Source organism: Gymnoscopelus braueri (assembly GCF_963280865.1).
Source record: "Gymnoscopelus braueri genome assembly, chromosome: 4".
NCBI classification, from domain to species: Eukaryota; Metazoa; Chordata; class Actinopteri; order Myctophiformes; family Myctophidae; genus Gymnoscopelus; species Gymnoscopelus braueri.
In genome coordinates this window covers 5,380,466-5,396,986 of record NC_137605.1, presented here as the reverse complement: position 1 = coordinate 5,396,986, position 16,521 = coordinate 5,380,466, and the positions used below count along the sequence as shown (strand labels likewise).

The 16,521-nt window shown below is 39.6% G+C and overlaps 1 protein-coding gene across 1 annotated transcript in view; it reads left to right on the top strand.

Annotated features, from left to right (window-relative positions):
• Positions 1–3,443: 3,443 nt before the first annotated feature.
• LOC308084539 (ATP-dependent translocase ABCB1-like) overlaps positions 3,444–16,521 on the top strand; it is a gene marked incomplete at both ends in the record, with an annotated part of 84,313 nt that continues 71,235 nt past the window's right edge. The window contains 1 exon segment of the mRNA XM_080427206.1: positions 3,444–3,732. Within this exon segment, the coding sequence (XP_080283332.1) occupies positions 3,444–3,732 (289 nt within the window).

Genomic DNA, 16,521 nt, shown 5'->3' with positions numbered 1-16,521 from the left:
GATTGGAAGCAGAGATATTGGCACTGTAGATATAGATATTACATGGTATATTACATGGTGGCCATCTTTGAAAGCCAAGATGGCCGCCCTCTAACATCTTGATGGCGTGGCTACCATAGATATAGAAACCTAGATACCTCATTGGCCTCTGCAGTTCGTTGGAGCAACTGGTATCGCGGCCGTCATTTTAGCGTAGGCAAACTGAGACTCAAAGTGACTACTGGCCAATCACAGCGCTCACAGCGCGTTGACTACTCGCCAATCACAGTGCGTCTTTTCCGGGACTTGTCAGTGCAATGGTTCTCAACCAGTGGTCCGGGGACCACCAGTGGTCCTTGAGGGGGTTTCAGGTGGTCCCCAGCTAAATGATGGCGAGTTGATAACCAAATGGACCCTTATAGATCTTTAAATCTTGAGTATAACATTTCACACTCTCAAGAGTCAAATTGTTAAACATCTGCATTACTTACTATACAGGTACACAATTAGAGAATGTAAAGAATTGTTATTTTGACAGCATCTTATCGAACGATAACAGCTTATTCTAAGTTTTGGGTGTGAGAGGCTAAAGCTCATCAAACAGTGTTCTGTGGCTCAAATGCCGAATAAATAATGGACCTTGATATGAAAAAGGTTGAAAACCACTGTTCTATTGCATTTATGTCCATTGAAGCAGACGGTCTCTCCACAATTAAAATCATCACAACTCCCTGAATTGTCAACCTATTTTCAAGCGGTTAAGTTTGTCACAAATGCGAGACATGGAGTTGTGGATCAAGTAGGCGTAGGCCTATATTTGGTTACATCTAAATTGCATATTTTCATACCAAAATACTTTCAAGTAACAGTAATAGTCACAAAATATTTTTGTCTGCATTCACTGACAGACTACATGAAATATGCTGGCCAAATTGCAGAATTGCCTTTATCCAACATCCTTAATGTTAGCTATTCAGGTCAGAACAGAGCTATCAACTTTGAAAGACCATATCTCTAGGAACCTGTTTAAACTGCAGTAAAAGACGATTTATTATTGCACAAATCCATAGTGTGGAGTTTGCCAAGTTCCAACTAACTGGATGCTGCGCAGTACGCAGCTGCTGCCTTTTAAAAGGGTTAAGAGCTGGGTTACAAAAAGACCCGCCCCCACCTGGCGAGGGAGCTCGCCCCTTGTGCACCTGGCTCTGATTGGCCTACCTTCTGTGACACACACGGAAGCTTCAGGGAAGCTTTCCTACGCTAAAATGGCGCCCGAGATACCAATGCCTCAGAGCCAAAGGAGGCGTCTACCTTTATATGTCTATGGTGGCTACCCCTCAAAAATTAAACTCGATGGAGAGCATGTGGAAAAAATGTGGTGCATGTCAGCCGTGTCCACATTTTTCAAAAATCTGGTCCTAAGCAACCTGACTATGTCAGTAATTAAACAAATTCAATTTATTTGCAAGATACTGTTTTAATCCACATCATTTAGAAAGATACTGTATATTTCCTGTCCATATGATTACATATTGTCGCTGTCGGGCAGAAACCAGCTAACTAAATTTTCAGCCTTTTCCTCATTTATTTTCAGAAATCAACGCTATTGAACACCCTTTACGTCTGTGTGTTGATTAAAACAATATTGAACCAATGAAAAGTATTAAAAAGCGCTTCTGACAAAACCATTGGATCCTCAAACTGTCGACCAAACCACCCAACTCCACCCCCTTTTCCCTGCGTGGCACACAGAACAGCTGCAGAGTCAGAGCGGAAGAAAATAAAACTTTAACGAGGCAGGTTTTTTTTCCCGCGTAGTCTGATAAAAGTAACTATGCAAGTGTGCCTGTTTGTCAAACTTAGCACTGATGCTAATGTTATGAAAACAATTCTATTTCCAACATATATGTAGTGTTTTCTGAGGAGAGGAATGTGACAAGGAATGAGTTCATATAGTATTTACCTCGCTAGTTCTACAGAAACTGCAACTCTGTGAACCCCTCATTGCAGAAGTTATTGTAATATTTAAAGTCCTGCTTATTATTGTAGGCCTATATAAGCTGTGTCATGAAGCATCAGGGCATTAATTCACGCGTTGTGATGCATTGTGAGCTTGGAGATCCATTGTCAGCTGTTCTTATCGATGATGGACAAAACTCCACTTGAGCTGGATTGGGGTAAAGTGGTGATAATATAATGACTTTAATATGCAAGTATCTGACAATATATAAAGTCACAACACCAACGTTGATGAGGCACCTCAACTTTCTGAAGTTAATATACAAGGTATTTTTCCCCTCGAGTTACGTCTGTTAGGCAAATAACATGCATTTTTCTCATGGTAACTAACACCACGGGTAACACAGCATCTGCTTAAAAGATTTACTTTAGGTTTCGATTGAGTGATTGAACACTTTATTAACAGTTTGCAAAAACAGCACAGACGTGCAGTTTCATACAAAAGGATGCTAAAAGGATAAACCCAAGAAATCACTATGGCTTGTTTCATCGGGGTAAAAATGTACCTTTGTCATTATAAAGATCTGTCAAAAATAAAAATAAACTTGTCCAGCTGGGCAGTGGGCACTGGGGAAATGTGGGCACTTGCAAGAGAGGGGACTTTGAGGGGAGAAGAGGTGGGCACCTAAATGGGAATACTTTGAAGTCTTAGGATTTGTGTCAGCAGAAAGTGTTTTGCAAGTGTCTTTCTTTTCAACTTTGGCTCCTTAACGTTTTCAGGTATTTGACCATTACATTTTTTAACAGTACTATTTTCTATATTTTGCCCAAATTAAACTCTACTTTTGAAACTCTGTTATACTGAACTTCTGACCTCAGTACTATTTTCGCAAATAAACACTTATATTGTATATTGTACTTTTGACCTCATTGTTGTGTTGTGTTTGGGGGTTTGAAGAACAGTGGGTAACACAAAAATGGGTCTCTTAATATCCTTTATAAATATTTCTTACCAACAACAACAAATGTTGCATGCCCACTCTTCCTAGTGCCAACTCTTCTCCCCCCCAGAGTTCCAACTCTTCCGGGTGCCCACATTTCCCGGTGCCCACTCTTCTCTACTGCCCAGTCTTAAAAATAAATGGTGCCCAGATGTCCCTAGTGCCCACCTGTGACCTGTCCTGTATTCTTTCTGTCTGTCTGTCTGTCTGTCTGTCTGTCTGTCTGTCTGTCTGTCTGTCTGTCTGTCTGTCTGTCTGTCTGTCTGTCTGTCTGTCTGTCTCTCTCTCTCTCTCTCTCTCTCTTTCTCTTTCTCTTTCTCTTTCTCTCTCTCTCCAGTGACAGTTACACACCTCCTCCACCAGGGGGCGAAATGCAGTAAGGGACAGTGAATCATTCTACTGCGCATGCTTGAACCATGTTTACCCCGGAAGTACGCGCGTGTAGTTCTTCCGAGTTTTTCACGGTGCTGCTGAGCAACAAAGAGAGAAAGAGCGTGGTGAAAAATGTCTCATACGCGAGTGATAATAGAGTCTCTACGGGTGTCGATAAATGAACAGCTGACGTCGGTGGGAGAGGAGATATTGTGTGTTTTGGAGAAACAGCAGCGTGGTGCTGATGTGTGTAGTGTGAAGCTTAATGTCAGAGTGTTTGTGTTGGAGCGCCTCAGTGTGGCGGCAGAGTTCATGTGCAACCTCTTCCAGAGAGAGATAGAGACACTAGAAACCCTGCTGGAGAAACAAGACAAACTGCTGGACGTGATTTTACAGCCATTCATCAAACTCCACAGAGCAGGTTGGTTAAGCTGCTTTTCAAACACATGTTCACACCACGGGTCATCGCTAGCCTTAGATTAAGACTATCTTAGATGTATTTTATCGATTTTTACATTTTTATATCTAAGAGAGTCTTAGGGACCCCTAACAGTTTGGGTCGGTACCCCTCATTTTGTGGTGAGCTTGTAGATCTGCTATTTTCCTTTATTTTTTCCATTTATCTGTGGAACCGAGTCAAACTAAATGTAATGCCTCGCCCTCAACTACATTCCAAGTGCGTCTCAGAGTGGGGGGTCCCCTGTTCAAATATGACTATTTTGGCGTGTCCCCAGTTCAAATAGATTATTTTGCAGGGTCCCCAGTTCAATTATGATTATTTTGGGGGGTCCCCAGTTCAAATAGGATTATTTTGGGGGGTCCCCAGTTCAAATAGATTATTTTTGGCTTATCCCCAATTACAATTTGATTATTTTGGGGGGTCCCCAGATCAAATAGATTATTTTGGGTGGTCCCCAGTTCAAATATGATATTTTGGGGTGTCACAGCCTTAAAAGGTTGAGAGACAAGCTGCTGTGTAAGGTTACAGGGGCCCAAAGCCTCGCGAAAACGCACTATAAAAATATCATTATTATTAATATCAAATCTGAAATTGTAGTTGAATATTAATCAAGACCTTTTGTTAAGCTCGCAAGTAGTATACATCCCACAGTGTCAAAATCTAATTATTATTATTATCATCATTGTTATTGTTGTTATTATTATTATTATTGTTATTATTTTAATATAATATTTGAAACATTTAAAGGGGGAATACCACCCCAAGGAATTATAGGCTCTGCATCTCTCCGGGCATCAGATCGGTTCACAATGACACGGCAGTTTATTAGGATTATTATCACCACAAATCAGGCACATTTCATCATTATCATCGTCATCATCATCATAACCTTTATTTAAAGCAGCACTATATAACTCTTTTAATGAATAATGTAACGTTGTCCAATCTGTAGGCAATGGTAGAGTATGTTTTTAATACATTATAACTCAATTGGGGTGGTTGAATTTTGTCTCCCTGCTCTGCTATTGAGACATTTAGATCTTGTCAAAGGTCATGTCTCACCTAGTCACAGGATCTGATACGAAGTTTGACCTGATCGTCAAGATTCAATGTATCTCCTCAGCTAGCAGGCATGCTCTATTAGCTCAATGGTAAAAATGTCAGCACTTGCACAGGAAACTGGGTTCAAATCCGGGGTAGAAGAGGAAAGTTACATGCTGCAGCTTTAAACTCGTATAGTGGCGTATAGTGCAGCTTTAAACTCGGGCATATAATTTAGGGGGCAGGCCCTCACTTTCAATGTAGCCAAGGTAACAATACAGAACAGGTTGTTTCATCCATATAACAATTATTAAAACACATGAATCAGAAGACATAAAATACTCAAAAATGTAAAAGAAAAAGCTAAACCAATTGTTTAAAAAAAGGGAAAACTTATAAATAAAAGTGAAAGTGAGCAAACTTTTAAGTTCAGACTTATGAAGCTCATTCCAAGCAGATGGAGCACTGACAGAGAATGTTGCCTTGCCTAGCTCTAGCATCAGGAAGTCAGGCGAGCATGTCTGATGCTCAAGACAGCAAGACCTTGTAAGCATGCGCTGTGATTGGCCAGTAGTCGCTGTGATTGACAGTTTTGCCTTGTTGAACTTCTTCGTAGCGTTTTTGCAACTACGCCTAAACCTAACCTTATTCCAAACCTTAACCTCAGTAAAATTATGCCTAAAGCTAACCGTATTCCCAACCGTAACCTCTGTAAAAGTATGTCTACGTCTATGTCTAAAAGGATGGTTTATTTTCAAACATGTTTGGGTTCATTTTAACTACCCTCGGCATAAAAGAGAACCCCAGAGGACCCCAGACAGTTTTTAAGTTGCTTGATTCAGTATTTAGATATTTGATATTCATTTTAACAGACCTTCCTATACAAACCCATTGTAACTATAAACTCCATTTTAATTGGAGTTTGTAGTTGGTAATTATTTGAGGAAATTCTTTATTTTTATGTAGTGTTGTTCTAAAACGCCGATCTAGAAGATCTACAACACGTCGCACTTGAGACATGCTGTGAGCTTGTAGATCAGCATTTTCACAGTAATACCATAGCAATTAATTATCATACACTTCAGGGTCTAAATCAGCCTGTGCTGGATAACTGATTATCTGCAGCAGGAATGTAGCCTACACGGTATGTGATGTACTATTTATGCCAGCATAAACCCCAATGCAGGGCTACCTAACAGTACAGTAGCCAATGCCTAACATTATATTTCTACCTCCTAACAATGACAGACAAACAGAAAGTGCATAATAAAACTACTACTTTTAGATAAGTTTATCATACAATTATTTTGATAATTAACATTTGCTTTAGACCTATATTAAAGTATCTATTTGTAGCTAGTTGTAGTAGTTGTAATAGGCAGCAGATTAGGCAGGTTTCTTGCTTGTTTATTTTAGGAGTAAAAAGGGGATTTTTATTTTAGGGAAACATTCTGGATCAACTTTGTTCTTTTTCCTTATTGTGGGGATCAATACTTTTAATGTCCTAGGCCACAGTGGTTACAATGGTCGGGCCAGCCACAGTGGCACATTTCCCTTAATATCTACCCCTGAGAGATCTCCACAAATGCGTCATCAACTTTCCCGAAGCTGTCCCAACCGGACGCACAGACAGGACCCACCATTGCCTATTACAGTATAACCTGTGAGTCGCCTATATTTTTATTTATTGCCTGAACAGGTCAGCTGAGCTACGTTATGAAGGATTAGTCTGAAGTGTCCATTTTTGTGCAGAGCCCTTTGATTGCTCGTTACAAATCATTACGCACGCACACACAGTGCACAACGTGTAATGCAGCTAATAAATCTATTTTTTGCAAGATGAATCTGTTAGGCTGTATACAATGTGTATACTCGTTTATAGAAATAGTTTTCAATTAGGGATCGCCGTTTGTAGACATTTTAGTAACCGGTTGCCGTTAGGCCTTACATGTTTTACACATTTACCCATTATGTTTTATTTTAGCATTGAAACGGTAGGATGTCTGAAATGTAAAACGTGTGTGTGTGTGTGTGTGTGTGTGTGTGTGTTTGTGTGTGTGTGTGGGGGGCTGGTAAATTAATATTCAAATTTCGAATATTCCTAGAATATGGGGAAAATATGTATATTCAAATATGAAAAATAATTTTCGAAAAAATAAAAATACCTTTTTTAATGTTTATTTGACAAAATAGGGACAAAACAAAAAACAATGGATCAAGTTATGAAAACAAACAAAATATATGTTTTATTAGAAGATATATATATATAGAGAGAGAGAGAGGGAGAGGGAGGGAGAGAGAGAGATCAGCTAACTCCAAAACGCTCAAAATATTTTTTTTTCAGGAAATAAGGAAAACCTTATATTTTTTTAAAACAAAGCAATACTGCCTAATCAAAGTTGGTATTGTGACTATATATTGTCAGATACATGTATTATATTATCACCACTTTACCCAAATCCAGCTCAAGTGGAGTTAGGAGTTGTGTCCATCATTGATCAGAACAGCTGACAATGGCTCCAATCGCTGCGGAGGGAGAGGTTCCAAATGGGGCTAAGCTGACAATTTATCTCCAAGCTCACAATGCATCACAACGTGTGAATTAATGCCCTGATGCTTCATGACATTTATTATATAGGCCTACAATAATAAGCAGGACTTTAAATATTAAAATAACTTCTGCAAAGAGGGGATCACAGAGTTGAAGTTTCAGTAAAACTAGCAGGAGTAATGCTATATGAACTCATTTCTCATTACTTGTTTTCATAACATTAGCGTCTGTGCTAAGTTTTATAAGCAGGTACACTGCATAGTTTTAACAGACTACGGGGGAAAAAACCCTGCCTCGTTTAGACTTTGTTTATCTGCTGCCTCGCAGCAGCTCTGTCCTAGTGTCCTGCGTGCACAGCACACAGCACTGTGGAACGGCACTTACGGCAGCACGGAGAGGAGAGGGGGTGGAGTTGGGTGATTTGACCGACAGTTTTAGGATCCAATGGAGTTGGGAGGTTTTGTCAGAAGCACTTTTTAATACTTTTCATTGGTACAATATATATATATATATATTTGCACAGACGTAAATAAGGGTTTGCATCTCTGCAATGTTGATTTATGAAAGAAAAAAAGACGCTGAAAATGGAGTTGGCTGGTTCCCGCCTGACAGCGACAACATATATATATATATATATATATATATATATATATATATATATATATATATATGTATATGTATGTCTATATATATTTATATATATGTATGTGTGTGTGTGTGTGTGTGTGTATGTGTGTGTGTGTATATATATATATATATATATATATATATATATATCTTTAGATTTAGCTTAGATAGGACACGTACTGTAGGACAAATACATACATTTTAGCTCTAATAAAAGACCTCCCAGGTTGGGTATCTACCTCCTTCTAAGAGGAGGTCCTTGGTTGTGTGATTATAAATACATGATGAAAGTCCAGGGGTGCCGCAAAATACTTTGATAATATTTGGAATTCATCAGTTTAACCACTTAGACACTAATATGAAATAAATGTAAGGTTTAAATGTTACGGGTTATGGGTGGTTAAACATCAAGTACAAAGATTTTTTTTTACAGGGTTGGAGACGAAAAAGTTTGAGAACCACTGCTCTAATGAACAGCCATTTGGCCGGCAGCCCACGCTTTTTCCCCCCCTTTTTTTTTTCTCTCAGAAAAAAAGAAAGTCCTGTGTATTGGAATAATAATGTGTGTATAAATCATATCTCATTCTTGGAAACATACCGTTTAAACGTACTGTTTAATCAAATATAACATTTTCATGATCGGAATATTATTTTATTTGATACTTAATTGGTACCTATCCTTATTCTATTCCCTTAAAATAGCCAACAGCGCCACCATAGATTAAAACCATTGTAATACACATATTTGGAAACCTTGTATTTTTGTCCAGAAACATAGATATCCAATTAATCGGTAGTTCACTGGGTTGTCCATTTCAATCGCAGTCCCAGAGTATTGGTGAATTAGAATGGTTGCAGCGAATAACAAATGTCTCTGATAAATGAGGATAGACTGAATTGAGCATTTATTTACAGTGGAAAATCTTCCAACTACCACAGCTACAGAGGAAACATTGCATGGGATATATTTAAGTTAAATCATTTAATGGATTTCACTGCATTTGTCTATTTAGACTTCCCGCAGCTCCCTGGGTATATAGAGAAGGTTTCACCTGAACAGCAGAAGAGCCCCAGTCTGGTCCAGGAGGAACCAGAGTCTCCACAGATTAAAGAGAAACAGGAGGACCTACTTCAAAGACCAGAGGAGAATGATGGGTCAACATTGACATTACTAGCAGTGAAAAGTGAAGGTGATGATGAAAACAGTGAGACAGAGCCTGTAGCCGGCACCTCAACTCAACAAATGAAAACACAAACTGATGTAGAGGACTGTGGAGCATCACAACCAACTAGTGATGACCAGCTCCTCTCTTCACATTGTTCTGAATCTGACACTGAAGACAGTGAGTGCGAGGGGACCGGGGAAGGTCCATCAGCTTTGAACACACTGAAATCACACAAGACACAACATCTGAAAGGACAAAGATTGTCTTTGAGCAACAAGCTGTCCCAGGACCTGAAATCATCAAAACAAACTCACTTAATCAAGACTCACGAAGTGAAGAAACCCTTTAGTTGCACCGTTTGTGGCAAAATGTTTACTCTAAGGAGAAGTCTGAATTGCCACACAAGTATCCATACATGGGAAAAGCCTTTTGCTTGTACAGTTTGTGACAAACACTTTCGTAGAAGGAGTGATGTAAAACGTCACATGCTTTTGCATACACAAGAAAAACGCTCCCAGGACCGGAAATCATCAACACAAACTCACTTAATCAAGACTCACCAAGTGAAGAAACCTTTCAGTTGCACAGTTTGCGGCAAAATGTTTACTGACAGGAGAGATCTGAATTGCCACACACGGATCCATACAGGGGAAAAGCCTTTTGCTTGTACAGTTTGTGATAAACACTTTACGAGGAGGAGTCATGTACATAGACACATGGTTTTGCATACAGGAGAAACACGCTATATATGTACTATTTGTGGCAAAGGATTTGGACACATAACAACTCTGAAATATCACACGATGACTCATACAGGAGAAAGGTCCTTTAGTTGCACAGTTTGTGGCAAAACGTTTACTCAAAGGGGAAATCTGAATTACCACACAAGGATCCATACAGGGGAAAATCCTTTTGCTTGTACAGTTTGTGACAAACAATTTCGTAGAAGGAGTGATTTAAAAAGACACATGATTTCGCATACAGGAGAAAAACTCTATGTATATACTATTTGTGGCAAAGGATTTGGGCACATAACAACTCTAAAAGATCACACGAGGACTCCCAAAGTGAAGGATCACTTTAGTTGCACAGTCTGAAGAAACACACAATGGTCCATACAGGGGAAAAGCCATTTACTTGTACAGATTGTGGCAAACACTTTCGTAATAGTAGTGGTTTGAAGAACCATACAATGTTCCATACAGGGGAAAAGCCATTTGCTTGTACAGATTGTGACAAACACTTTCGTGATAGTGATGGTTTGAAGAACCACACCATGATCCATACAGGGGGAAAGCCATTTGCTTGTACAATTTGTGAAAAACACTTAAGTAGTAAGAGTAAATTAAAACAACACATGCATTTGCATACAGGAGAAAAAAGCTATTTATGTGACATTTGTGGCAAAGCTTTTGGGCACATGAATACTCTAAAAGATCACACTAGGACTCATACAGGAGAAAGACCCTTTATCTGTACAGTTTGTGGGAAACACTTTAGTACTAAGAGTAGTTTAAAAACTCACATGATTTTGCATACAGGAGAAAAAAGCTATATATGTACTATCTGTGGCAAAGGATTTGGGTGCATGAATACTCTAAAAGATCACACAAGGACTCATACAGGAGAAAGGCCTTTTACCTGTACAGTTTGTGGGAAAGGCTTTGTTACTACGAGTACTCTAAAAAGGCACATCAGGACCCATAAAAGGGAAAAACACAAAGGCTGTAGTCAAAGGGATGAATTAAAAACACGCATGAGAAGGCATACAGGAGAAATGCCCTTTCTCATGTAACAAATTAAGTTATTTAATCACAAGCTCTTTTTAATATTTTTCATTGGTTAAATAGTTATAAAACCTACCTACACGCAACGACTTTCACAAAAGAAATACTAGATTCATTTGTTTTTAAAAATCTTTGGCCGTGTGCATTTTTTTCATTATGTATTTTTGAATCTCATGAGTCACATATTGGTTTGCTAACCTTTCAGGCACTCAGCAAGCCCTTTCAAGTGGCCTATATTTATGTATAGATAGAGTTCACTGTGATCATCCTACAATGTGTATTTGAATGTTGAATTACTTCAATTGCATGATATTTCACATAGTTATTGTTTTTGTCCTGGTATCTATTAATAATATTATATAGAGACAGCATTATTAGCTTTCAAGGTGATGACATTTTGCACCTGTTTTAATTTGGATATACACCACTTAAACACTCAAAACCCACCTTTTCAGACATGCATTCTCTACCTAATTCAACCAATTCAACCTTCTACCTTTTATTCATATACTAGTTTTTAATCTGATAAAGTTTTTTTAATTTTGTTTCTGTTTTTGTAAAGCGACTTTTGAGTATTTAGAAAAGCGCTATATACATTGTATGTATTATTATTATTAAACTTCACTTCCTGTTGTCTTGACACAACGCTGGGGAGGTCTGGGTGAGGAAAAATGAAATAAAGAAAAATGTGAAAAGGACATTTATTGAGTGCTGGATGTTTTCTCAGTTTCATGATATCTTTAACTCTTTCACTGACAGATTAAATGCATAAATGAATCGCCCACGGCCAGCGATTTTTCATTTCCTTACCTTTTCAACTAGTCACAGAATATTTATATCCAGTTTGATTGATCCACTGACGGTTGCTAAACATGGAGGGTTTTACTGTGCTTCCGTGAGAAAGAAAAAAAAAGTCATCGCGATCGCTTGTTACAGGCCGTTCTAGCTTGTACATTTTGATGCAAATGCTTTTATACTTTTACTCAAGAACATTTTGAATTCTGGACTTTTAATTGTAACAGAGTATTCTACATTGCAGTTTTTGAAAAATTATTTGCAGGTGTTGACTGATTGATTGGCAGACAGCTGTCAATCAGTGACTGTCAACACTGTCTATCAACGCCTGAGAGTTTATGGCTGCCCAGTGAGAATCTTACTCTCTCTGCTCTTTGGATACCTAAATAAAAATGGAAAAACAAGACTGCATTAAAAAAAGTGGAGAGAGAGAGAGAGAGAGAGAGAGAGAGAGAGAGAGAGAGAGAGATTTAAGCAAGAGTAGAAGATATGTCTTAGCTAAAATAAGCATCTCAGCTTTGTCACAAGCAATTCTGTTCCTCTTCTCGTGAATCACATGAGAAACTGCTACACACCTCCACCACCAGGGGGCAAAATGCTTTTATTGCGTATGCTTGAACCACGTTGACCACGGAAGTTAGCGCGTGTAGTTCTTCCGAGTTTTTCACACTCACGCGGTGCTGCTGAGCAACAAAGAGAGAGAGCGTGGTGAAAAATGTCTCATACACGAACACGAGTGAAAATAGAGTCTCTAGCTGTCGATAAATGAACAGCTGACTTCGGTGGGAGAGGAGATATTGTGTGTATTGGAGAAACAGCAGCGTGGTGCTGATGTTTGTAGTGTGACGGTTAATGTCAGAGTGTTTGTGTTGGAGCGCCTCAGTGTGGCGGCAGAGTTCATGTGCAACCTCTTCCAGAGAGAGATAGAGACACTAGAAACTCTGCTGGAGAGACAAGACAAACTGCTGGACGTGATTTTACAGCCACACGTCAAACTCCACAGAGCAGGTTGGTTAAGCTGCTTTTCAAACACATGTTCACACAACGGGTCATCGCTATTTTTATATAGAGTCTTAGCTGTAGAGTCTTACCCCCCCCCCCCCCCCCCCCCCAGTTTGACCTGTACTTTCACTAGTAAAGCCCATAGTTCTCCGTACATGTTCACAAAATATATATAAGTTGCTGACCCGGTTGCCCCAAATGTTAACTAGCGGCCCGGAGTCTTTATGCAATGTATTAGTCCATATCTTTCAATAAAGAAATATTTTAATCCCGTCTGTGGCCGATTCTGTCGGAAGTTCCCAATGGGTGGTAGTGACGGGGCGCATTCGGTGAAAGCCGGAACTACACTCAATATAAACCGGATGTAAACTAGGGGGAAAAATGGCATTCGGCCACAGACAGAATTAAAACACTTCTTTATTGAACAATATGGACCAATACAGTACACAAAGACTCCGGACCGAAAGTTAACATTTGGGGCAACCGGGTAAGCACCTTATATTTTGCGTGTGTACATGTACGGAGAAGTAAGGGCTTTACTGGTGAAAGTCCAGTGGGGGTATTCTCTTAGATATAGTGCGTACCAAAAAATCCTGAAGGGGGCGTCAACAAGTGCAATTTGGTAGCGCGGCCGCGGACATCTTTGTCGGGTATAAACAGGTCGACTTAACATTGCCTCCGGCCTCCCACAAGTATGTCTGCAGCTACTATGCCACGCCCCCCGTGGTGACGACACGTTGGCACGCACTATTAAAATGACAAAGTCGATCAAATACATCTACGATGGTCTTGATCTAAGGCTAGGTCATCGCCATGCTGGCTTGTGGGGGACATCTTTGTCAAATTTACATTTTTGGCATGGACATACAAATAAGTGGACAATAATATTACCTACCAGAAACTCTGAGAGTGCACATATGGAACCAAATGGACCCGTTGTGCACTCCCAGAGTTATGGGGGTCCTTGAATATAAAAAGTTTGAGAACTACTGTCCTCCTAGTGGACTCTTAATGTGTCATAGTGTTGTACTAAATCAGTGTCATACATATTCTGAGACATTCAATAATTGGGTCTTAAGTGGGCTTATGATCAAAATAAGTACATGTCTTGCCAAGGACACATGTCTTGCCAAGGACACATTTTGTCCGTGTACGTACACATTGCATGATGAGCCCTGGTTTACACACGTTGGATTAGCTTGGTCCATATAGCGTTAGAGATTCTCTATAACGATCTGCCAAGTGTGTTGGTTTGTAATGAGACCATGTATTAACTGGAGAGTGGAGGCGTCTGCTGTCGTCCTAGTAACGGTAACAGGATATATAGGTGGCAGTGGCACTGGGCACCAAGGAAGAGTGGGCACCTCGGTGTTAAATTGGCTATTTGCCAATGCATGTTACCGTGCATGTTCACATCATGAGTATACTTGAATGAATGAATACATTAACTTAGGACCATTTTTCAAATATCATATTTTTAACATTTTGGATAAAATAGCCAATTTTACATCGAGGTGCCCAGATGTCCCTGGTGCCACCTATCCTGTATCCCCTACAGTGGTTCTCAACCTGTGGGTCGGGGCCCCCAGAGGGGTCCCCACATTCTTTAGTGGTAAGCTTGTAGATCTGCTATTCTCCACAATATCTATCTGTGGAACCGAGTCAAACTAGATGTGATGCCTCAGCTACATTCCAAGTGCTAATCAGGGTGGAGGTTCCCCAGTTCAAATATGATAATTTTGGGGGTCCCCAGTTCAAGTAGATTATTTGGGTGGGTCCCCAGTTCAATTATGATTATTTTGGGGGTCCCCAGGTCAAATAGATTATTTTGGGGGGTCCCCAGTTCAAATATGATTATTTTGGGGGGTCCCCAGTTGAAATACGATTATTTCGGGCGTCACAGAAATATCCTTAGAAGTCCTATATCCTTGTTAGAAGTATCCTTATCCTTATCCTTACAGCCTGAAAAGGTTGAGAATCACTGAGTTCGACTGATGGCTCTGAACGTACTATAAAATTATAATTATTAATATCACATCTGAAATTGTAGTTGAATATTATTTTAAAGGCATATTTCACTCTAAAAGAAATGTGTAATTTTATCGTCTACTCAGGCTTTTGTGAACCCCCCAGACAGTTTAAGTTGCTTGATTCAGTATTTAGATATTTGATATTCATTTTATCAGACACGCCCCCTTCCTATACAAACCCATTGTAACTTCAAACTCCATTTTTAACATGTTAGATTCATGGTTCTGGTGACTCATCCTGCCCTCCTAATACGTGAGTGGACCGTGTTTTTTTCGATTATTATTATTGTTATTATTTTTTTAAATTTCGTTTTTTACATTCTCCTCCCAAAATATTAAAAATAAATGAAAAAAGTAATTGAAAAAAAAAAAGAAAACTGTCTCCTCACATTAGAGGGACAACATCAGTCACCAGAACCAAGGACGGGTGTTTCCAATGGATCTATCATGATTAAAATGGAGTTTGAAGTTACAATGGGTTTGTATAGGAAGGGTAATTGTTTTTGGTTTAAATCAAATTAAGGTAGGCTACAAGAATGTGACACGTGGGAATTTTACTGTGAGGGCCAAGAATCCATGCATAGTTTTGACATCGCATTTTTTTCGGTGGTCGAGTCTCGTTGTAAACTGTCTGCCTTCACTACGAAATGAATCGCCCGTTTCAGCTTGACCTGTTGAATCATATTAAAGTGACATTGTGTGAGTAAACTTGTGTGCTTTCTAATACCGAGCAACTGCAAGTCAAAAGCCTACCGACTCCGAGGCAACGGTGTGTCTGCGGTCAGTGTGAAGTCTGTTTGTTACAGGCAGGCAGGCAGCCAGCGAGGCAGCTGATGTATTCTTCGCTGTATGACGGTGTCACGTCAGTGGCAAACACGGCTAATCTACAAGACCCACAACACGTTGCATCAACGCGTTTGCATGCGGCACCGTCGTACGATTAAGTAAAGCCTTGAGGGGAGACTTCTCCCTTCTGCCTCTGACTGACGGCTCTGTGATCTTGTGAGACCAGCCGCCACGCGTTGTATTTTAACGAACTCCTCCTAGGCGAATTGTCAGATCCGCCTCAAATTCGCTCGGCGTACACAAAAGACCTTACAGATGAAAAGATATCAAAAGCTTGAGTTTTCGTAAAACTGCTTGACCGTGGCGAAGCCTCAAACTTCAACGCCAAACAGGAAGTGAAAATAGCCGATCTACAATTCCTATTGGCTGGGCTTTAAACAGCCATAGCTCCAGTTCCCAGCATGCCAAATGTCCTAAACTTGCTAGATGCACTTTGTATTTTAGGTATAAAGTTAACTTCTTACAGTGGCAGAAGTGCACCCCTGACATCCACTGTCGGAATATGAAGCCGACTAACCACATATTGTCGCTATGGTGACAAAATGTATGAGCCTAATTAGAATACTTACAATCCATCTGTGTTGTAGAAGATGAAGTAAAATAAATTGCTAACTTTTGTCATGATAACATAATTTGTGACCCGAGTTTGAAATCTGCTTTATAAGCAACGCACATGGATTAAAGTTCTCAGTCGCCACAACTAATTTCAGTCGTTTGGATTCCATAGAAGCCAGCATGTCTTCTATGGAAGCATGTTGTGCAGCGAAAATAGCCAATCTACAAGCTCTCAATGTGTCCGCATTGAGAGCTTGTAGATCGGCTATTTTCGATTATTGTTTTAAGATTAGAGCATTTGAAGTAGTCAAATTTCTTATAAAAGCAACGATTAAAGCCTCAATCTGTGA